At 44.2% G+C, this 25058-nt stretch overlaps 1 protein-coding gene across 2 annotated transcripts in view; it reads right to left on the bottom strand.

Moving 5' to 3' along the window:
* Window positions 1-25058, bottom strand: part of CCSER2 (coiled-coil serine rich protein 2) — a 419884-nt gene that overhangs the window by 107248 nt on the left and 287578 nt on the right. The window contains exon 10 of one of the 2 annotated variants that reach the window (XM_029244982.1): window positions 24645-24835. In XM_029244982.1, coding sequence (XP_029100815.1) covers window positions 24645-24835 — 191 coding nt within the window. Of the gene's footprint in view, window positions 1-24644; window positions 24836-25058 lie in introns of those variants that run through there. The other variant, XR_003796987.1, reaches the window with a different exon arrangement.

Here is a 25058-nt window from a genome sequence, read left to right as displayed (position 1 = left end):
AGAGAGTGGCATAGACATATACACTACCAAATGTAAAAGAGACAGCTATGGGAAGCAGCCGCATATCTCAGGGAGATCAGCTCTGTGCTTTGTGACCACCTAGAGGGGTGGGATAGGGAGGGTGGGAGGGAGACGCAAGAGGGAGGAGATATGTGGATATATGTATATGTATAGCTGATTCACTTTGTTATACAGCAGAAACTAAGACAACATTGTAAAGCAATTATATTCCAATAAAGATGTTAAAAAAAAAAAAAAAAGAACACAAATTTCACCCCCACTAAAGTGCTCTGCTTTGTCCCAACCCTAAGAACTGGACGTTGGCCGTGGTGAACTTAAAAGCAAAAAACTCAAAGTAGTCTGACCCTCCTGCCCAGCCTCTTGCCCCCACTACAACTCTGCCACATGCCCTTCCAGGCTCCTGAGGCTCTCACATACTCTCTCCCACTGACATCCTCAGAAGGTACTTTAATAAAACCTCAAGGTTCTGAGGGCTGAACAATGAACCAAAGGCCTCATTCACCTGATCTTCTCCTGGAGGCCTTCATCTGATAAGAGTAATTATGCCTTTCCTTCCCCAGCTTGCTACTCCATATTTCTATTAATCAGCCTTCACATTCATTTAAAGACAGCTTTGATAAAATTATAAAATATTGGCAGAAAAAAGAAATTTACTCTCATTTGTTACTGAGCCTTCCTTCCCTCCCAAGTTTGCAACAAATGGACCCCTAAATGGTGCCTGTAAAACAGCAGGGAGGTCTCTACTTCCCATCATGGTTGCTACTAACTCCTTCATGGCTCAAGGCCCCAGTAGGCCTTTGGGAACCAGCAATACTCCCTTCCATGGCATGGGACAGGCTGCAAGAGTTTTTACTAAGGCTGAGAACTCCAAGATAAACAGAAATTATATGCCATTCTCCCTGGACATACAATGCAGCTGTTTCCCCTGAGGGAAGAGCTCCCACTACAGAGCTGCCATCAGGCAGTGGAGGAGGTGGGCCGGCCTACTCTCACCAGCCCTTGCGCTCCTGTTCTAATCTTTTTGACCTCTTTTCTTGCAGGGGCAACAAACCAGTCTCTCTCTCCACTTGTTGGCCTGAAAGGCCTTTAACAAAATTTTTTCAGTGTTTTAGGTTCCAGGAAAATCCAGGCCTCAAAGGGCCACGTCTTAAAAGCCACTTCTGCTTTGGATCCTGTAACACACTTGTCTCCCCCACTCCTCACATCCACCAACCATGTCAAGGATATAACAGCCTGCCTACTCTCCTGGAGAAATACAGGCAGAAACTCTGAAATGAATCTGCATCCAATGAGCAGAGAAAAATAGGGTAGAAAAACCTCAGATGAGTACACACAAAATATACATATACAACTTAGAGGCCCACATAAACAAGCATACGAGAGTAAAGAACAGATGATTTACACCTATAACTTTCAAGTACAATCAAATCCAGGCAGAATTCCTTGGACCACTTCTTATGAATTTTTGTAAAGAATCTAAGTGCTCAGCAGATGTTCCGGTGGATTCATAGCATTTAACAGGTACCTCTGATAAGTGGTTCTAGAAGCCACTGTTCCTTTGCCTAATGCAGTTACTTCCCTGAATTGAAACCCATTTCGGGGCTATAACATGCAGAGCCAACAATGTAAAATGTACCCGCAAAGTGAAGTAAAAAGGGTTTATTCAGGGACTTCTGAGCCCAGTTGTCTGTAATGAAGCTCTCATTTCTGCCTCTTCCCGGCCTCAGCTCTGATTCTGGAATATTACCACCGACGGCTGCGCACACTTAGGGCTATCATTAGGTATGGCCATTTTTGCCTCAGCTCCAGCACTTGTGGGCTTCCTGCACTTCCCAGTGAATGGCTTAAAGAATGAACATTTTTCAAATTACTACTCTGTAGGTCAAAATTGTCAATTCTTCCTTAAAAACAACTGCAGGACCCCATTTTGAAAATGACTATTGTTATATAGCACTGTAAGGAAAAGACCAACATTATTGAACAGAGCCATCAAGAGCAATTTAGACCCATTTCATGCCTGCCATATTTATCCTTGCTCCTTGGTGGAGCTGTGGTCTGTGAGTATTTAACACCCTTTGTGGCGAGGAGTGTCAGGCTGGCTATGTATTCTTAATGGGTCTGTCTCTACAGTCCAGGAATGAATGGGAGGCCTGATTTCATAGTTCAAGTACTGTCTTTGACAGACACATAAAATGAGTTGCTACAAAGCTGGGCAGGACCCCGTGTGTGTATTTTTTAAGTGTATGTATATGCACAGAACTTACTGTGTGTGTGCAAGCAGGAATGATCGGGCAGGTGGGACTTCTGTGTGCGATGGTGCCTGAGCTGCAGGGACATGGAGGGTGTATGGTGCTATCCTGATGACACACTTTAAGAGTAGCATGTTCAACATAGCCGGCTACCGCACGGACGTAGCAAACCACCCTCTGCCATGTGCAGACAAGTCATGGCAGAGACACCCCACAAAAAGCAGATTAAAAGGGCTTCAGTCTTTGGGAGGTAAGAAGAGGAGAAAGCATGCTCAACAGCCAGGCCGGCCCTCAGGGGGGGCACATGAGAGAAACCCCAGTACTTCTCCAATTTTAGAGAGGAAAGCACCATGCATTTGTGGTCATGGCAGGTCAGCTGGGGGCTGGTTTGCATCCGATGGCCTCATTCACATGTCTGGCAAGTGTGACCAGGGCTGCTGGGCACTCACCGGGCTGGCTTGGCCTTCTTCACAAGCTGGGTCGCAAGAAGGCAAGCCCCAGCGTACAGGTAATGATCCACCCCATGCTCACATCACATCCCATTGGGCAAGGCAAAGTGACAGCCTGGCCCAGAGTCAACATAGGAGGGGGTCCATGCAAGGACAAGGCACAGGAAGGTGTGATTCGTGGGGAGCCATTCATGTAACAAGCTACCACGAACTGTACGGTGCTGTGTCTCCCACTGCGTGGGAAGCCCCTTTGGAACAGGCCTGCTCCTGCTTCCTCCTTATCCCCCAATACTCAGCTTACAGTCCAGCTGGCTGGGGACAGGCAGAAGCTGCGGCAGGAAGCCAGAGTTTTGTCCAAGGGGCTGTACGGAAGAGACTCTCAGTAACGATGCTTTCCTCAGTCCTCTGTCACAGCCGTTGGGTAATTATTAGGATTAATAAGGAGAGACTTCTGTGGCATTTGCCCAGGGCTACCCCAAGTAGAAGCACAAGCAGCTTGGGCCAATGACTTGCTACAAAGCCTTCTTCTCCAAAGAAGTTTCCCATGCATCCTATAGGTACCATGCTCAGTGATTATTATTTAATTTATCCCCCCCACACAACCCTGCAGAGTAACAATTATTAAGCCCATTTTATAGATTGGTAACCTGAGGCTCAAAGCACAACAACTTGCCCAAAGTCACAAGGCTTGGCCTTGCTTGTCACAAGCATGCCTGTCTCTATCCAAAGCCTAGGTTAGACTGCACACCTTTTTGCCTCTGAAAGGCTGCTCTGGGTCTAGATTTCCAGCCAAACACCAGGAATGCTAGATGTTCTAGCCTATGGCCCTGCCTGCATTTGAGAATGATGTGCAGGGTAATGGAACAATTGAAAATGTTGGCTTTGGAGTAAAACTGTCAGGGTTTGAACAGATTGCCTCTATCTTGGGCAGTTTTCTAATTTGTAAAATGGGATCATCATCATTTTACTAAGAGGGTTGTTTTGAGACTTAACTCAGTGAGATGACAAAAGTGCTTAGAAAAGAATGCCAGGAGCACTCAAAAAAATATTCATGGTTACAATTATAATAGGTTGGGTTCCATCCTGACCCTTGAGGGCAAATAAATAGTGTCTTATTAGGAGACATAGCTGGGTACAGGAGGACCAACAGCAAAGAAACTGTGTGAAGAATGACAGTGTATATGAAGGTAATATTGAAAATAATTCCTGTTTGGTCCAGGAGAGGCAGTGACCATTCGGAACAGACTTCAGTGTTAACTACCAGTGTGTCAGGTGTCTTATGACAGACTGAGCACGAGTCCTCAAGCTGTGGACCTGACCTGGGAGGTGAGGAGAGGGGCTGGAGGGCAGAGCTGGCCCAAAAGGCTGGGAAAAGGGCTTCCCGAAGGCTTCCTTCTCCAGTGGGCAGGAAAAGTCTGGGAGCAGGGCCCCAGCCCTGAAGGGTAGAGGTCCTGGGTAGGGACTCTTGCCAAGGAGAGGAAGGAGGTTTCAGAAGAAGACAGGATCCACTAACCTGACCAGAGTCCTGGGTGGGTCTGGGACTGGGAACATGGCTGGAACCACACCAAATGGGATCCAGGGATGAGCCCCAAGGAACTGCGGCTCCTTTGCCCTGCCTGACTCAGATCTGGATTGTCTCAGGAGACTGACTGCCTACAGACAGAGTAGGGCTTGGTGGTGGAATAGGAGGAACAGAGGGGAGTAGGGTGAAAGCCATGGAGGAAACGGGCCTGTGAGACTAAGATCCTCCCCTCTGAGAAGCCACCTAGCACTGTGGATCCTGCCACAGGTGGGGACCGCAGTGGCCCAGCTTAGCCAGAACAGCTCAGTCTGCCATGTCCTTCCCTTCCTCCTGCCTGTCAATAAGCCCTGATCTCCCCCAGTGAAAGCACACATGAGCAGTAATAAGAGCAGCAGGCTCAACACTCCAGTTTCAGAATTCATGCCAGCCACCTCCCCTCTGCCCACTCTGACCCTTCCTTCCCCCTCTCTCTGCACTTCAACTCTCATGAATCATCTGGTCCTGCTTTACTGATAACCCTTCAGTCTCCTTGAGGGCAAGACTCTGGATGCTGCCTCGTCCCCAGTCTCTCACATTAGATCACCATAGGGCTGGAGACCCTCTAAAGCCTCAGTGGACTCCACCTTCCCAGGCCAACAGAGCTGACCAACTTCTCGCCAAGAAGGGTATCCCACTGTCCACTTGGGATTAGGCTAGGTGAAAGCCTCCCAGTCAGGCAGAAGAGGTCCAGGCTGCGTGCCTTCTGCACCCTTCCCCCTGGGGCTTCTAATGGACAGTTCTATGTATTTGGATGAGGAATGGAGTTTGCCAAAGAGAAGAAGATCCGGGGACAGATCTCTGAGTTTCTCCCTGGATGTGTTTAGGAAAACCTGCCTTGGCTGAGCTGCCTCTGCTACTGCAGATGCTGATAATTAACCAGCAGGGGCAGCAGCTCTTGAAGATGATTTGGCCACTGACTCGCAGAGAAAATTCAGAGCATCATAGCCAGAAGGCCACCCTCAGCAAATGCAAAGGGGCCAACCTCACATTCTCGATCAGTGCAGTGGGATTTGGAGTCAAACAGACCTGAGTTCCGGGCCCAGGCAGGACAACCTCGAGCACATTACTTAGCTCTGAGCCTGTTTCTTTGTCAGCAAAATAGAGATTAAAATGCCACCACCACCACCACCCCCAAGGATCCAAGGAGGATTAAACAAGATAACCTAGATAAAGTGTCTGCCCTGCCATTGGTGGTGCCCAATGAAGTTTCACTCCCATTCTCTGTCCTCCCTTCCCCTCCTGATAGCAGTGGCAATAAATCCTTTCCTTTCCCTCCTAGAAGGTGCCAGAATTTTAAGCAGCATCTGAGGCTCACGCTGGCTAGTATTTCGCTGCCCAAGCTATGCGTCTGGCTCAACAGAAGCCCCTCCTCCTCCCTCCTCTGCCCTCCCATTATTTAGCATCCTTCTCATCTCCCATCCAGGCCATTTATATAGTCCCCTAACTCCCCATCTTACTTTCCTAACCCCTCCTAAGCCCCAGACTGAAAAGAATTGCCTTTTTCCACTCTGCTGACCACCTCTAGATGTACAAGTCACTTAGCACCGGAGGAAATAATGAATTTTCTCCTGTTCTGCTGAGGTTACCCACCACGGGCCATTAAAAAGATACCCATTTTTAAAATATACTTGACAGTCTGGAAGATATATTTGAGATACCAGAAAACTGAGCCCATTATGTGACATTTAAAATATATAGTGTGGCGATATATTTCTAAAATGTGTGATATACCTTATGAATTTATATTGCATACATGGCACTTAGATATTTGTACTATTTTTCCTCTGTGAATTCAAAGTTTCTAGATAATTTCCCCATTTGAGCTTCCTATTACTGGGCACTTGGCCAAGATAGCATGGGGAAAAAAAAGACATGATACAGAGTTCAAGATCAGTTAGTTGTTGATTTCACGTCATGTAGCCCTAGGGGAGCCCAGAGGGAGTGCCGAGAAGGAAGGTGTTTCTGTTTGCCAGGCACACATACACACCACCAATGATTATATATATGTATCAGGTAGGTGCTAATGAGAAAACTGAGGCTGGAGCAGTGAAGTCCCTTGCTCCCAGTCATGCAGCCAACGAGGGGCAGAAGCAAGATTAGAGCCCAGGTCAGCCAGATGCCCAACCCGGCACGTCTGCCCACAGCACCCCACTGCCTTCAAGGAAGAGCCCAGGGTCTGAAGGCTACTGTCTTGTAGGGAAAACAGTGATAATGGGATAGGACTTGAGTCTGAGACACAAGAGGACATGCAGGCTCATCCTCAGGACTTCTGAGGCTGGAAATCACCTTGGCTGGAACAGCAATGAGACTCAGAGTAGGCAGGAGGAAACAGACACAGTAACTAACATGAAATGCCAACTCCTGCACATGGCATGCAAGGTCCTCCCTGATCTGGCCCCAAGTGTTCTGTCCTACCTCCTCTCTCTCTCTTGCACCCCTGATGTCTGACAGATCTTCCCATCCCCCACAAATGCTTTGTCAAGTCCTGACAAATGACGTCATGTCTGCCTCTACAAGGCCTCTCTACTCTCTTCCTAGCTGGTCCCGCTCATCATCCTCACTCCTCCTCCAGCTCTTTGCTAACCCTCCACCCACAGTCCTGGAGGCTTTCTCACTAAGCGTGTGCTGGACACCTGTCACAGTGAGCATCCCCTCCTCTAAGGACCTTGTTGTAAGCTATCAATAGTTAAACCCATTTTACAGATGGGAAGAGTAAAACTCAGTGGACTCCCTTATAACTTACCCAAGGTCCACACTAGTGACTTTGGAGCTGAAACGAGACTGAGCTCCCTCTGACTTTAGAGCCCTGCTATATACACGACACCTTTCTGTGTCTCCCGTAACCCCAGTCTTGGGCTGGGAGCCTGCTAAGAATGCCAGGCAGCTTCAGGCAAGACAGAACCACCTCCCTCCTGCCTCTACCTTCTTCCTTCTTGACATGTGGGCCTCTGTTACTGTGCCCTCCTGTCTCTCCACGTCAATACACAGGCATCTTCATGTTTATTCCTCTGTTAGTCGTCTTCCCAGTCATATTCCACTAGACCATGCTCTCTGCTCCAAGAAGCAACACTTCTAAATCCACAGCAGGACCTTGGTTCAAGGCATCTTCCTGATCCCCTCACTTTCCCCAGACTCAGACATTCCCTGCTCTTGCCTCCTAGAGCAGTGAGCTTATATCCATGCAAGGCCACATTCTCCCAAACTGCCTCCTCACCAGTGGCGGCCTCGAGCCATGTCCTTCAAATGCAATTATTAGATAACCTGCTCACAAATTCAACCGGCTCACTCTCTTTCCCTCTCTCTCCCAGTACTTCTTTCATCACCCCTACTGTCTACAAGAATAGACTATTCCTAAAAGCCAGCTGCATCAGCTCCAGCTCCCTGTCTCTGAGGCCCACACCTGTCACGGCCAAAGCTACAGCTGGAGGAATATTCGGTCCACTGCCATTCCCAGGAGGGCACTGCTTGTGGCAGGGTTCACCACTCTAAGAATGTTCTCCAGGCTTCAGTCAGATTCTATCAGGCCCTAACCAGCCCTACCTTCCACTTGGATTCCTGTGATTATAGAAAGAGCAGCCTTTCTGAGAGTGGGCACTAGAATGAACCTCAGATTCTCAATTCAAATGAACTGGACAGAGCAAGAGATCTCTGCTCTTGGCCAGAAACAGATACAACTGTCATTTATGGTGGTTTCAAGAAATTCCAAACCTTCCAAATAAAACATTAAGCCCAAATCCAAATCTGGACACTTCTTGAAGATCCAAATACATCATTATCACTATCATCATCACCACAATATCAGGCCAATCCTAACACTATAAAATAGCCATAGTACAGGAAATGGAGAGTCGGATTGTAACTGGCTTGCCACGGGTGACAGACCACTTACTATTAACCAATGACTGTGTGTCAGGCACCCTTCTAGGAACTGGGGGACAAAACAGTGCGCAAGACAGAGGGCCCTGCCCTTAGGAAACTTACATTCCAGGAAAGCACCTGACACAGGCCACCCCAGCTGGGTGCAGAGAAAAGAGGGTGGCAAGTGCAGAGTGTCTGCTAAGCCCCAGGTGAGGGCCAACCGGGTGAAGGAAAGCATGTCTGGGGCCACGGGCAGCAGCTGGTGGGCCAGGAGCCTGTGCAGCTGTGGGAGCCCCAGGGGCGGGCTCATGGCTCTTCGCTCACAGACATCGCTCTACCTGCACCCAACTTAGCACTTGAAAGGGACTCAAGTCTCAGAGGATTTCCTGCTGCTCTGTCCTTAAAGTACACTCTGCTGTCACTGCTGTTTACAAAGAATGAAAAGAAAGCTAAATGCCCAGAACCGGTACTCAGAAAGCTTTTAGGACCTCAGCGCTGAACAGGTGAGCCTTGGGAAAATGCTGAGTTTGATTTGAGCAAAGCCACTCCACTCACATGATTGCTTCGGGAAGAAGGGAGTCCCATTTTACAGCCAAAAAGGAGAGAAAGGGCGTACGAACAGGGTGACTTGAGCATCCCCCAAATCCCCGGAGTCAGATGGGTTCATCCTACTAGGACTCTGACTCACGGGGTTTACTCTCCCCGAGCTGAGCCCGAAGATGGTGGAGGGGAAGCAGATCCATGCCCCTTCCATCCTGTGGCATTGTTCCAGACCAAACTCCAAGAGCAACATCCAGAGGTTATTTTCTTCCCTTGACAGACAGCTGGAGTCACAGTTGAGCCCAGGAATGGGGCTGGGGGGGGGGGCGAGGGTGGCAGGGAGGATGCTGTAAAAGCTCCAGCAGAAGAAGCCAAAGGTGACAATAGCAGGGCCTTGGAAACAGCCAGAGAGGCATCAGCCTCGAGAAGTACAAGACACAACTACAAGAACAGAAGCAAGACGCACAAAAGTGAGGTGCGGAACATAATCCACGGAGCACAAAGCTGTGAGGGAGTTGCTGAAAAGTCTGTCCAAGGTGTCCTCCCAGGGGCTCCTAGCTGTGACCCTATGACTGCCCAGGACATCTGCGTTTGCTGTGCCTTTAGCCCTGGGGAAAGTAGACCTCTTAACCCTGGGATGTGTGAATGGGCTTCGGGAAGGACTACAGCAGAGCATCTGAGACATCTAATTAGTGCACCAAGGTTGCATGCCATTGATTTGAAGATGCTAAGCATGCATTTTTGCATTGTTCTCCCTTAAGTGTCATTTTCAAAGATCATGCCCATATTAATACAAAACTGCTGATACCATATCTAACCACAACTCTTACCTGCGCACGTGATATGAACCAGTCCTACTAGATTTGTGTTGGCTGGACCTGTGTTTATTCACCTGAAAGAAGAGTGGGTGTTCTGGATAATGTCTGCAAGAGGTGGTGCTGAATTTGCAAAGACTCGGCGCCACCCAGCTCCTTGCAGCCCTCTCATTTCTGTGGACAGGGAAAAGGAACCTGAGATATTTTTTGAGTATTCAAAGTCCTAACTAAGTCACAGAAGCCACGAGGCTAAGTTGTATCTCTGCCTTTCATCCACATCCACCCCTGAAAAAGAAATCAGGCAACGGAAAGTGAATGGCTGGGGATTTAGGTGGCAAAATGGACCAGATTCAGTTTTCTAGAGACCCTGCTGTTTCACAAACTGGCCCCCGGACACGGAGGGCAAGGAGAGACTGAAGAAAGAGGTAGACCACTCCAGACTGCTAGATGGCAGGTTTAATAAGCAAGGGAACTTACAGAGAGGCTTGTCTTGGGCGACAGCGAGACGAGTAAATCTCCACACGCAGCCACCAGAATTTTAAAGTTGCTATAGACGCCTTAACTGGGTTCGGTCACATACACCGTCCAGACAGTCTCAACCACGCATTACTCTCTCCAGGCTACATGCTTGAAACAGCTCCCGCTGTGGAAATCGGTGGGCAGTACGTACATTCCAAGGACAGGGAGGGGGTGGGGGGGAGGGCGGTGAAGGCGGAGCCTCCAGGTCACATCCTCTTGATGGCCTCCTCCGACAGACCCGAATTAAAAGGCTGAAATAAGGGGCACCTGATGCTTTGGGAAGAGAATGTTTCTCTGAGACCCAGCAAGTGGGTTGAGGGGCATTCAGCTAAGATTTAAGGAGCATGGAGATAAATAGTCTAGATAAAACTAAATCTAAATACTTCCGAGGACAGAAAATTTAATAGAGAAAGAAAAACCCACAAGTGTCTTCAGCCAAATTAATAATGTTTGATTACATAAGCTGGGAAATATACACAGACCTGCTCATTGTATCATTTTATATTACTTTGTGAATATCCAAAATATTTCAAAAGAAAAGTTTTAAAGGAAAAAAAATACTTAAAAAAAAGAGAAAAGAATGGAGGAAGGGAAGAAATGAAGGAATAAATAAAGCAAGGTCCAGAAAAATATCACTGGTTAGAAGTTTTGAACATCACACTCTTACTTAAAGTAGGAGCCATACCTGGCAGAGGACGCCAGAATCCTCATTAAACCTGCTCTTGTACCATGAACCTCTTCTGCCTTTTTTACACTGAAATCTAACTCACATGCCATAAAATTCACCTATTTTAAAGTGAAGAATTCAATAGTTTTTAGTATTGTCACAGAGTTGTGTAACCATCACCACAATCTAATTTCAGAACAAAAGAGCCAAAGAACAAAATTACCCCCAAAAGAAATCCCATACCTGTTAGCAGTAATACCCCATGCCTGCCCCTCTCCCCCAGCCCAAGCAAGCAGTAATCTACTTTCTACCTTTATAGATTTACCTATTCTGGGAATTTTGTATAAATAGAAATGTACAAGATGTGATGTAGTCATTTATGGCTGGTATCTTTCACTTGAAATAATCAAGGTTAATCCATTGCCTAACTCTAGGTTACAGAGATACTATTTCTAACGTCTAAGAGTTTTGTAGTTTAAGCTCCTATATTTAGGTCTATGCTCTATTTTAAGTTGTTTTGTATATGGTTGTGATACAGTTCAACTTAATTCTTTTTAAGGTGGATACCCAATTACTGAAAAGATTATTATGCCCCCCACTGAATTGTCTTGGCAGCTCTGTCGAACATAAATTGTCCGTAAATGTAAGGATTTATTTCTGGACTCTTAATTCTATTCCATTGATCTATATATCTATCCTCACATCAGTACCTCATTGTTTTGATTACTGTAGCTTTTTAGAAATTTGTAAAATCAGGAAATTTGAGTACTCCAACTGTGTTCTTTTTTTTCAAGATTGTTTTGGCTATTTTGAGTTCCTTACATTTCCATATGAATCTTAAGATCAACTTGTCAATTTCTGCAACCAAAAAAAAAAAATACAGCTAGAATTTCAATAGGTACATATCAAATCTACAGTTCAATTTGGGAGTGTTGTCGTCTGATCCATGAATATGCAATGTCTTTCCTCTTATTTTTGGCTTTCTTTAATTTCCTTCGACAATATTTTGAAGTTTTCAGTGTACAAGTCTTGCAATTCTTTTGTTAGATGTATCCCTCAGTATTCTTAGTATATAGTATGTACTAAGTAATATTATTCTTTTTTCTGTTATTGTAAACACAACTTTTTTCTTAATTTCATTTTCATACTGTTCATAGCTATTGTATAAAAAACTACTGTCTTATAAAGTGATCTTGATCCTTCAACCTTGTTGACTTGTCTTTGGCTTTTGATAATTTGATTATTAAATGTCTAGGTTTCGATATCTTTGTGTTTAACTTGGAGTCTGCTGAAAACGCTTGGATGTTTTAATGTTTTTCATCCATTTGGAGAGGTTTGGGCCATTATCCAAATATCCTTTCTGCCTCTTCCTCTCTCCCCTCTCCTTCTGAGACTCCTATTTGTGTATGTTGTACTTTATAGTGACCCATGAGACTCTAAGGATCTGCTCATTTTTCTTCTCTTTTTTCTTTCTGTTCTACAGACTGGATAATCTTAATAGACCTACATTCATATTTGCTGATTCTTTCTTCTACTTGCTGAAATTTGTTGTTGAACTCCTACAGTGATTTTTTTTTTAATTCCAACTATTATACTTTTCAACTCCCAAATTTCTATTTGGTTCTTTTGTATAATTTCTATCTCTTTACTGATACTCTTTATTTGGTGAGAAATAATTTTCATAATTCACCTTAATTCTTTAGACATGGTTTCCTTTCATTCTCTGGACACACTTATAACAGCTGATGTAAAGTGTTTGCCTGGTAAGTCTAATATCTGGGTCCCCTCAGGGACAATTTCTATTGGTCACTTTTTTCCTATGTCTAAACCACATTTTTCTGTTTTTTGCACATCTTGTAATATTTTGTGGAAATCTAGACATTTTAGATAATGTAATGTGGCAACTCTAGAAATCAGATCCACCCCACTCTCCCAGGCTTTGCTCTTGTTGCTCTATTTTGTTGTTGTTGTTATGGCTGTTTCTTTGTTTAGTTACTTTTCTGGACATGTCCTGTGATGTACGGTCACTGAAATCTCTGCTTGGTTATCTTGGTGGTCAGCTAATGATTGACAGATGTTTCCTGAAATGCTTCAAGGCAGTAAGTCTTCCACGTTTACCGAGCTCTGCTGCATGTTGGGAAATGCCTTCAGCACTACAGTAATTTATTTACAGGTCTAACTTAGCCATCACTCCTACTTGTACAGCGCCTCAAGGTCAGCCAAAGCTAAGACTTTAAGGCCATTTGGGTATTTTTTAGTCATGAGCATAGCCCTACCCATGACTGTGGCCTTCTAGATCCCCAGAAACATGTCAGAGCTTTTTAAAATCCTCTGTGACCATCTAATTTCCCAGACTTTCTTTTTAAGTTTTTTGGCCAGCTTCTTGTTTGTTCCAACTGGTATTCCTACCTCAGGCAGCTACAATATTTAAAAATTGATGCTGATTGTTTTTGACAAATGCCCTAGAGATACAGTTTTCCCACTGAGCGAGCTCTAAATGGGGTCACATAATAAGAGTCTTATAAATGAGTCTTTTTCAGGGAACTGGCAGACAGGTCAAGTAGTGGCAGTTCTCTGGGGGTGGGGCTTTTTGAGGAGCTCAAACTCAGTCTACTGCTGAGTTTTCACAGGTACTATGATCCACATCTGCTGGTTTTCACAGGTACTATGGTTACTAAGCCTCTCATTTTCAAGGCTACCATGGTTCTGAGGGAAGGGGTTGGTAACAGGCAAGGTGAAATGCCACGCAGTGTTCAATATTCTTACTGGGAGTCAGTCATTTTTCTTGAATTCTTGAATAACATTCCTTAGATCCATTCTAGCCTTTGGTTAATTTCCAGAGTTCTGCCAAAGTTGATTTTGCCCGTTTTTGCTGCTTTTATAAAGGAGTGGATTTATAAAGATCCTCACTCCACCATTCTAGAAGTTCTGGTCCTCTTCATTAAGGTTTATCACAGTTAAATGTTATATCTATCTATGTGATTGCTTTATGATATGTGTCTCCTCCACTGATCACTAAGTGCCATGAGAACGTCTTCATTTTGGTTATATTTTATCCTTGTTAGATTCTATCACAGTGACACATAGTATGCACTTGATAACCATTTGTTAAATCAATAATAGATGATTAGCACAGCCTAGTGAATAGACACAATCTCCACAGACTGGTATTATGATAAATAACTGTTCAATAACCTCCATGGAGCCCTCAATCTTGTTGAACTGGACTCTTTATACCTCTTGAGGAATGCACTTTCTCACTGTCCTGAAACTATGACTTCCTCTCTCCCCATTCTCTGATGATCTTGGCTTATTTGTCATAGAAAATATCAGACCAAAATTCCCTCCACTTTCCACCTGCAAATCTATCAATATACCCACACTGGTTCCCATATTCTTCTTCTTTCCTCCTGTTACAGTGGAAAGACAACCCCTCTTCCTGGCAAATGTCAAACCCCATGTGTGTCCTGTGTGCAACCCTTCCTGCTCTCTCTAGAACCTCACCCCAATTATTCTCCCTCTTCTCACCTGCATCTTCACCTATTTCAGCTCTACTGAATTGTTTCCAGCTGCATTAGGACATATTTTTCCCTAACTTTTTTTTTTAATATACTCAGCTTGGACCTCAACTAATAAACCCAGGTTGGACGCACTTCCAGTAATGCCTCACTCCTCTATTTTCAAGCCAGATTTCTTCCAAGGTTTGGCTACAAACTCTGGTTGCATTTCCTTACCTTCTACTTAGTATTTAACCCGTTCCTATCTGTGTTCTATGTCCACTAGGCAGCTAAAATGGCTCTGATATTTTCATTTCATTCTTCCAACAAGTAATGATTGAGTACCCAATATCAGTGCCAAACACTGCTCTAGGAACAAGATACATAAAACAAATAACAAGATAAATACGACAAACAAGGTCTTTGGACATTTTCTTTATAGCTTTCATCAGCATCAGGCACAAGTGACCACAACCTCCCTGTGGAAATGCCTTCTTTCCTTGACTTCCAGGGCTCCTTACTCCTACCTCTCCAGCCAATCCTTTTCAGTCTCCTTTGCTGGATCCTCCTCATAGTTCCATTCTTTATGATTAAGGGTTCTTAATGATTGAGGTGAAATGCACATAATGTAAAATTAACCATTTAGTTCCAGTCTTTAAATGTTAGATTTTTTTCTGGAATTTTCTCACTTTCTTTTCTACTCCCTCTATAAAGAACCTCATCTACTCCTTTAATTTTAAGTGCCTTCTATTTGTATACCTCCATTTATAGTTGTAGCCTAAAACTCTCTCCTGAGGTCCAGACACCAATAAACAATCATCCCCACTCTGTTATTTCACAGGGGCTTCAAACACAGTATTTTCCCCTATAGCCTGCTGCTCCTCCAGCACCCCTATGGCACCAACATCCATCCAACTGTTCCAGTAGAAAACCTGGTAGATAATCTTGATAATTCTCTTTTCTTCACAATTCATGTCAATTTTACAAACCAAACAGGTCTCAAATTCATCCATGTCTCTCTCCATTTCTACCAATGACACTCTGAACTCTCATCCTGAGACATGTTCTCAACTGTTCTTCCCATAGCCAGTGTCCCTACTCCTACCAAATCCACTCTCCACATAGTAAACAGAATTTTATCCTCCTTGACCAAGTTAGGCATCCAAATATAAGCTTTCATAGATTCCTCAACTTCTTGATTCAATTTTTACTATTTATATTTTTTCGTGATTGGTTTTAATTCTCCCTTCCCCCGGTAGAATGTAAGTTTCATAAGGGCAGACTGTTGGTTGGCATTGTTCTCAGTTGTTTGCTCAATGTCTAATCACATTTCTTAAAAAGAGTAAGTGTATAATAAACACTTGTTAAAAGTTGCTAAACAAATGCCTCTTCTTCCTAAGCCTATGTCACAACTTAGCAAATAGCACCAATCACAGGTAGACGGTTATGGGAGCAAAAGCCATGAATGAAGTCCTTGATACAACTTTCTCTCTTGTCCATTACCTCTAAGCCATCATAAGAAAATTATACCTAAAGTCTAACTACAGCTGACCATCTCCACATTCATTACCAGACTCTAGCCTAGACTTGCAAAACAGCTACCTTACCCACTTCCACTCTTGCCACCCTCCAGGCCACCCTCTATTTAACAGCCAAATGTGTTACTGCCCCCTTTTAACCCATCAAAAATCCCCACAGCTCCCAGGAGAAAAGACGTTAAAAGACATTAATGTCTCATGTCCATTTAGGCATTATAGTGCACTGGTTTAGAATATGGGATTGAGAGCCAGACCTCTGAATTTGAACATCAGCTCTGTTGCTTACTTTCGCCAGCTTACTGGTGATGGGACTTTCACCAGCTTACTCAAATTTTCTGTTTCTCAGTTTTCTTATGTGTAAAATAAATTAAAATGTAATGATACCTTGCTCATAGTGTTGTGTGGACTCAAGGAGCTAATTCATCTAAAGCTATGAAGATACGCCTAATACAGATATGGTAAATGCTCAAAAATGTTAGAAATTATTACTGATTCTTGTTTTATCAGGAAATACAGAAGATATATTTCTAACATATCACAGTTACTTATTAAATATGATGAATGGTATAAAAAAATAAATCTCCATGTCTTGGTAGAATGGTACCCATGAGAGAGAACAGCAACAACAGCAACAACAAAAACAATTAAAAATACGTGTGTATAAAATCCAGAAAAAAATAATAAGGGGCTTCCCTGGTGGCGCAGTAATTGAGAGTCTGCCTGCCAACGCAGGGGACACGGATTCGTGCCCCGGTCTGGGAAGATCCCACATGCCGCGGAGCGGCTGGGCCCATGAGCCATGGCCGCTGAGCCTGCGCATCCGGAGCCTGTGCTCCGCAACGGGAGAGGCCACAACAGTGAGAGGCCCGCATACCACAAAAATAATAATAATAAGTATAAGTATAAATGATCTATATGAAGAAAACTACGATACATAATGAGAGGCATAAAATAAAGAGCAACTTGAATAAATGGAGAAACATGCCACATTGGATGATTCAATGTTGAATAGGTATCAATTAGTAGGAGAGAAAAAATGTATACAGTCAATTACATGAATTGGATGATGGGGTACCATGAGAAATATAGATCATTTGTTATGAAAGACGATTACAGGAGTCTTCACAAAGGTGGTAAGAAGAATGTGAAGAATCCTAATAGATGGAGCCGGGACAGAAGAGCATTTTCCAATAAAAGCAGAGAGAGAGCAGAAATGCAGTAGACCCAGAGTTTTCAATGGGAGGGGTCTTTAAAGGTCACCATTCAGCCAGTGAGTAATAGAAAACCTAAATACAAGTGGCTTAAACACAAAGGTTATTTACGCTCATACATAATGAGAAATCCCAAAGAAGGAAGTCCCCAGCTAAACATTGTCAGGGCTGTGAAAGACTTCCCTTGGCTTTGCCCTCATGGTCTCAGGATGGCTGCAGCCCTTTCAAACATCAAGCTCTCCCACCATCCTGAAAGGTGGGGAGAACAGGGCATTTTCCTTCAAGCCACTCTCTCTTCTTACCAGGGAGGAAAATCTTTCCTACAAGCTCCCCAGTGAACTACCACTTAACGTCCTTTTGTTCAGAACTGGCCATGTGCTGTTCTATTTTCTATTTTACATAATTAACCACCCCAAAACCTAGTGACACAGAACAACGACCATTTTACTTTACTATCAGATTCCGTGGATCAGGAACTGTGACAGGGCACTACTCCATGATATACGGTGCCTTATCTTGAAAGACTGCATTGGCAGGGGACGATCTGAAGAGCTGGGGGCTCACTTGGAAGTTTCTTCACTCACACGTCTGACACCTGGGCTGGGAAGTCTCAAAGCTTGGGCTCAGGGACTTCCCTGGTGGTCCACTGGTTAAGACGCTGCACTTCCTCTGCAGGGGGCATGGGTTTAATCCCTGGTCTGGGAACTGCTGTGGTGCAGCCAAAGAAACAAAGCTTGAGCTCAGCTGGGAGTGTTGACCAGCACACCTACATGTATCCTCTCCACATGACATGGGCTTCCTCACTGCATGATGGAGAAATTCCAAGAGGAAACATTGCAATAAGATGTTACAAGAGAATCTAATGGATGCTGCATGATCTCAGAAGTCATAGTGTCACTACCATCACGTTCTACTGGTTGAAGGAGTCACAACCCCCCAGATACAAGGGAAGGGAACATAAACCCTACAGCTCAATGGGAGGCATGTCAAGGAATCTGAACTCACATTTTAAATCAACCCCTAAACCAATTCTAATAGGTGGGCCAACAGCTGGACAAAATAAGGGTCCTACATCAAGAAAGAAGGGAAAATGGCTGTGGGTTTCACAACAAAGAGCATCTTCTACAGTCATCTAATCCATCCTCTCCACCACCAACAATTCAAGGCATCAGCTCTCTTTACAAATACCCCTCTTTAAATGTCCAATCATCCTTCAATGACAGGGAGCTCCCTCTCTTCCAAGAATAACGGTTTTACATTTGGATAGCTGCTTAACAACATAAGACTTATCCCAAGAAAAATATTTTTCCTCATGTTAGGCCACTTTGGTCTGAGCTGAGGATGGGAGATGGGAAAATTCAGGACAGTGAAATAAATTGATGGGCTGCTTGGGCTTCCCTGGTGGCACAGTGGTTAAGAATCCACCTGTCAATGCAGGGGACAGGGTTCAAGCTGTGGTCTGGGAAGATCCCACATGCCGCAGAGCAACTAAGCCTGTGCGCCATAACTACTAAGCCTGTGCTCTAGAGCCCCTGAGCCACAACTACTGAGCCCACGTACCACAACTACTGAAGCCTGCGTGCCTACAGCCCCTGATTCGCAACAAGAGAAGCCACCGCAATGAGAAGCCCACGCACTGCAACGAAAAGTAGCCCCCGCCCGCGGCAACTAGAGAAAGCCCGCACACAGCAAAAAAGACCCAACGCAGCCAAAAATAAATAAATAAATAAATTTATTAAAAAAAATAATAATGATGGGTTGCTTGATCAGGGTCTTCCGATCCTCAAAGGGTGTGGATGTTCAAGAATTTTGGCTTGGTGGATTGTGGGGTCTTTGGTCTGTCAAAATTATATTGTCCAGTGACCAGATACATTTTAAATAAATCACTCTGGATTTTATTGACTTGTCATCAACACTGCATTTATGATGTGGCCTTTGAAAAGGCCATCAGTCCCTCCTGGAATCCTCTCAGTGCAAAGAGTTGTCAGATTTCCTAGCAAGGTCTAGAGCAGGCAGAGGAGACACACCAGGCACAAGCTTCACTCCTTCTCAGTTTTCCTTCTAAGTGATTCCTCAGGCATTTGACAATGTAGAAGTAAGAGCAGAGTCTTACCCAGGGGTCCTGCAGGCAGCTCTACTGCACACATCCCAAGCAGAATTCATTATTCCTATCATCAAAACTTACTCAGACTCCTGTATTTGTAATCTCATTCAGTAGCATCCCCTTCTAGCTGGCAGCTGAGCCAGAAATTCTGGATTGGTTCTTATATTATCCCTCTCTCCTAACTGCCAAAATTTAATCTTCACTACATCCTCCCAGGTTGCCTCAGCAATGTTTCTTCTCCATCACCATACTTAGTGGTTGGTTCAGGGTATCACTGTCTCCTTGCAGGGCTCTTGCTGCAACTTCAGGCCTCCTCCAGGGCCTGTCCCTCCATCCTGCTTCCAGAGGAATCCAATACCCTCACTTCCCCACAAACCTCTGCCTACCCGTCACCCCTGTGCCTAGAAGATTAAGCCCCAACTCTTTAGCTCTATGAACAAGACTTCAGATGTATGGTCTCGCCACAAACTATACTCCAGTGTCTAATCTCCGAGCACCCCCAACCCGTGCTTTCTTAAAATTTGTCAAATATATCAGATTTCCGATTTTTATCTTTACATAAAGCTGTTTATTATCGCTGCCTGAAAATACAGATCACCTCTTCTTTACTTTGCACAAGATTGCATGCTTAAAGATCTAAATTAAATATCACCTTCTTTGTTTTTATTACTGCTATTATAATTACATTCAGAATTTATCGAGCACATACTATGGGCCAGCCCATGTGCTAAGCACCATATGTGGATCATCCCATTTAATATTTACAGCCACCCTGTGAGTCATGCAGATAAGGAGCTGAGATTTGAAGAGGTCCACTTGCTTATGTTCCCACAGCTAGAACTCCAAAGCTGGTGCCCCTAACCCTGTGAACCACACTGGAGGCAAACTCAGGGAGCCTTCCAATGAGCTCTGCCATATATGTCGTTAACACTGCCATAGCACCCAGCACACAGTAAAATACAGTTGTTTGATCTTGTTTGGATACTGCTTCAAACAAACCAACTGTTCATAAAACACACTTATTTATGGAACAATCAAGAATATGTGAATACTAACAACATTTGTGATACTAAGGAATTACTGTTAATTACTGGGACTATGGTTATGTTTTTTAAAGTCACTGTCATTTGGAGATACACTAGACTAGAGATAAAATGGTTTAGGGCTAAGATATGCGAGAAGGGACGTTATGTGGGGATAGATAGGTTAACACCCTTTAGCATCATGTTGATAACTATTAAAAAAGGGATATGTGTGAAATGCTGCCATTTGCAATGACACAGATGGACCTAGAGAGTGTTATGCTTAGCAAAGTAAGTCAGAGAAAGACAAATACTCTATGTTATCACTTATAGGCGGAATCTAAAGAAAGAAAGCAAATATATATAACAAAGCAGAAACAGACTCACTTATACAAAGAAGTGTTACCTAGTGTCACACTACTGGTTACCAGACACATGCACCTCAATGTTCATTGCAGCACTATTTACCATAGCCAGGTCACGGAAGCAACCTAAATGCCCATCGACACACGAATGGATAAAGAAGATGTGGTACATATATACAATGGAATATTAGTCAGCCATAAAAAGGAACGAAATTGGGTCATTTATAGAGACGTGGATGGATCTAGAGACTGTCATAGAGAGTGAAGTAAGTCAGAAAGAGAAAAACAAATATCGCATATTAACGCATATATGTGGAACCTAGAAAAATGGTACAGATGAACCGGTTTGCAGGGCAGAAATTGAGACACAGGTGTAGAGAACAAACGTATGGACACCAAGGGGGGAAAGCGGCAGGGGGTGTGGGGGTGTGATGAATTGGGAGATTGGGATTGACATACATACACTGATGTGTATAAAATGGATGACTAATAAGAGCCTGCTGTATAAAAAATAAATTAAATTAAATTTAAAAATAAAAAAAAAAGAAACAGACTCACTGATACAAAGAAGTGTTACCTAGTGTTACACTACTGGTTACCAGTTGGGAGAGGTGGGGGGGGAGGGGCAAAATAGGGGTATGTTACCAAGAGATACAAACTACTATGTACAAAATAAATAAGCTACAAGGATATATTGTTCAGCACAGAGAAATATAGCCATTACTTTGTAATGACTTTAAATGGAGTACAATCTATAAAATACGGAATCACTCTGTTGTACACTTGAAACTAATATAAAATTTGAAATCAATTATACTTCAGGAAATACATAAATAAATAAAGGGAGGTGTGTACACAGAAGTTCATTCATATTACCATTTCTGTATATGTTTGAAGTTCTCTATAATAAAAATATTCTGTAAACTCAAACAAATAAGCTTTTGTGTTTATCCCCCACTTTGGGGTTGATAAAGAGCAGAGGACATTTGAGTCTTAATCAGCTCAAATCTGTACCAGTAACTGGCACAGAGTAGAAACTCAGCTAACGTTCCTTGCTACCTTGATGAGGTAGCAACTATGACGGTCACCTGTAAAGGCGGAGAATGGTGCTGCCTGTCCTCCAGACTGTCTCACCGCAGACCAACAACCCCATGACCGCCAGCATTACGGATGGGCCCCTAAGGAGAGCTGAGGCCAGCAGCTGGAGTCGGACACACTATTCCTGTACCAGCTTCCTTGCTTCTAACCTATTTCCACACTGATCTGGCTCCTCTTGGGGTCTTGGGTCACAGCCCTTGGAACCCAGCTGGCTACCTCATGATTCCTGGATGCCCTTAGGGACTGTGGCTTGGATTTCTATGTGTGCTTTTCTTGGTTTTATAAGCTAGCCCTTGGGACCCAGCCAGAGAAGGGATTTGGCCTTAACTCTTAAAATGTGACTGCTCACCTCATCCCCACGGCTTGGCTTGACTACTGGTCCTGACCTGGATGGGAGTCATTTGAAGTTAGACATGTTTTCTTTAGAGTGACACAGATCTGTGAGCAAAAGGCAAGAGACTGCGTTTCAGAGAAGAATGAACTCATTCAACACCTCTGGCCCCCGTCCTGCCCCTCCCTACGAGCATCTTCATCCGATGGCCAGAGCCTGCCTATCTGGTGTGTGAGAACTACCAAGGCCCAGAGCTGAGGCTGCCTGGGGAATTCAAGGCAACTTTGGCATTCTGCTAGCAGCAAGGGCTCAGGCTTTTGCTGCGCTCAAGTCACCATGCTCCATGATCACCAACAGCTGCCCTGGAGAGTGAGGAATTGCCTTCCCCACAGGCGGCTGAGGGGGGGCCGCAGTGAGCAGGCTTGCTGTGGTGTGAGAGTGAGCCTCTGGGGAGCCTGATATTCAAGCCAAGCCTCACAACAGCCCCCAAAGCAGAAGAAAACAGCCTCATGGGGAAGAGAGAGTAGCAAGCCAAGAAGCATCCAAATCAGGCACTGAAACCCCCAGCAAGCCAGAAGTTCTTACAGGCTTCCATTGTGTGAGGCTCATCCTCCTGGATGCTGGGTGAAGAACATAGACTCTTGCTGTATCTAGTCCAAATCTCCATCTAAGAGAGATAGACAGCAGCTCAGAAATGCCAAAAGTAATGACATGTGCAGGGGAGAGTATTCTAGAAAAAAACCAATACACAGTGGTGTGATGGAGGCTGTGAGGCTCCACCAGATCCCTTCAGGAACGAAAGACTTATTCTCCCAATTGCTGGGAGTGCTACTACAGAATGCCCAGGTCATGTCCCTACCCAGGGCAACCCATATCCAATAATGATGCACAAGGTGGCATAAAGGCTCAGCTCTCTCTCCCCAGCTGGGACAGCTCTGAAGACTTATCCCATCACCAGATGTCCCTGTAGGGTCAGCTGAGGTTTCCATTGAGACTGCATCATGGATTAACTTCTCCCTTTACCTAGTCTGCTTCCTTCCTTCCCTTCCCTGCCCTTCCCTTTCCTTTCTTTCTCTTCTTCCACAGGTATCGGTCCCCAAAGCATTCCCTAATAAGCCCATTCCCACTTTATGTGCCTCCTGTGTGCCAAAGACCATGAATGGAGCAGGCTATAGAAAGGGAAGATGCAGTCCTCACCTTCAAGAAGCTCGAGGGGACCCACATGTGTATATGTTTGTTTGGTAGAAGATGATTAAGAGTAAAGCTTTGGAGTCTCAAACAGCACCTCTGCCATTTTCTAGTTGTGTAATTTTGGAAAAGTCATTTAACCTTTCTAGGCTTCAATTTCCCCAACTGTAAAATGTCATTAATAACACCTGCTGAACTGGCGGTCATGGGGGTTAAATGAGATGTGTTTATAAAAAGTTTATTACAATGTTTGGCTCGATAAACAATGCTATACATCCAAATACGGAAGTATCCTAAGGAAGAAAATAGTATAGACAAAGGGAGGTTTAATTCTATCTGGAGATAGAAAAGAAAGACTTCTCAGAGGCAGTGAGGCTTGACCTGGGAAATGAATTTGTTTCATTCATTCACACATAGAGGGAGGACATGATGGGAATTCTGGGCTAAAATGCCATCAGGCTCTCCATGATTCAGCTTCTCTCGGTCTGCCCTTAAAATTCCACGGCAATACAGGAAAGTTGCAAAAATAGGTAACAAGGGATTCCAGTGTGATAGGCAGTCTGAGAAGAATTCCCCTCCACTTAGCAGCAGTGAGTATCATCACAGACCCAGGCCCACTCTGCCTTCTCTCAATCTGGAGAGACCCTCGTACAGAAAAAACAGAGCTATGATAAAGAAGATGCATCAGTTAGGTATTGCTTAGCAGCAAGTGACAGAAAACCACTGAACCATTTCAAGACTAAAGAATGTGTTCTCACATGACAGCAGTCCACATGTGGGCCCCCGTCCTTATTCTGTGGTGGCCCTGACTTTGCTCCTCCATGCCTGGCTTGGCCCTCAGAAAGATCCCTCATCACCACAAGTAACTTTAGCAATTCCAAGCATCACATCCAGACACAACAGACTCCAGAGGTAGGAAGGGGGCTGTCTCTTGTTTCTTTTTAAGAACAAAGAAACCTTTCCTGGAAGTTCCCCACATCCCACTCATCAGAATTAGGCCCAGGTCAGTCACCAATAGTAGTAACTTACCTTATGTGTGTGTAACATTTTTCCCCTTAAACTTTTCGTGTCTTTGTTTACTGAGCTAGGTCATTTTTTTTTTTAAACAGCTGCACAGGACTTGATTAGGGGAATGACACCAAAATGACTAGACAGACAAACCAAAACCCACCCTCCTGGGGCAGGCATCTTCCCTAATACAGAGACCTCATGCAGAATGGGGTGGTACTGGCAAAACCAGGAACTTGTGTATCAGGAAGACACTGGTAAAATAAATGAGCCTGCTCGATGTACAAAAACAAGGAAGATTAAGGTGGAAATGTTACATAAGACACATAGCTTACCATCTATGTAAAACCCAAACAGAACTCTCTCTACATATATATATTTGTGTGTGTGCATGTATAAGTATATAAATGTACATGTATGTGTGTGTTTGTATGTGCACATGTGTCTAAGTGTGTGTGTGTGTGTGTGTGTGTGTGTATATATATATATCTCCATTGTAAAGGACGAGTAAAGTCTTGAATGAAGCCTTCACAGAGCCAGCCAAAGGCAGCTTCCATGGTAGCCATTTCAACAACATCCTTACTAATAGCCTCCATCTCTTACCTGCATCGCAGCTTCCTGGCAAGAGCCCAGCCCAGGATCCAGCCCACCAGGGCTTGAGTGCTGCTAAAGGGACTCCACAGGCACACAGAGCTGATGAACCACACACCCACGGGCACGGCCTCCAGGGGGTCCTCAGTTCTTCCTGGCACTCCTTCTGTTTCCTGAGTCAGTTCCATCTCCAGGTCAAAATGCTGGGGAGAAGGCCAAAGCAAAATTTAGTGGCAAATATTTTAAATGTAAATGTGTCTGTTATTGAAAGTGAAGAATATAACTAAATTAATTATTAACTTAAAGAGACTTTTTAGGAAATCAAGAAAAATAAATAAATCCAAAAAAAGAGATAAAGAGTACCATTTGGGGGGCGGCAAAAACATAAACAAAGCCAGGAGTTTATATTTGGAAAAAGTATTAAAA

This window comes from Monodon monoceros, unplaced genomic scaffold (genome assembly GCF_005190385.1).
Source record: "Monodon monoceros isolate NGI ecotype Baffin Bay Population unplaced genomic scaffold, NGI_Narwhal_1 Super_Scaffold_4, whole genome shotgun sequence".
NCBI lineage: Eukaryota > Metazoa > Chordata > Mammalia > Artiodactyla > Monodontidae > Monodon > Monodon monoceros.
Note: the sequence above shows the minus strand (reverse complement) of the source record. Positions and strands in the feature narration are given on the sequence as shown.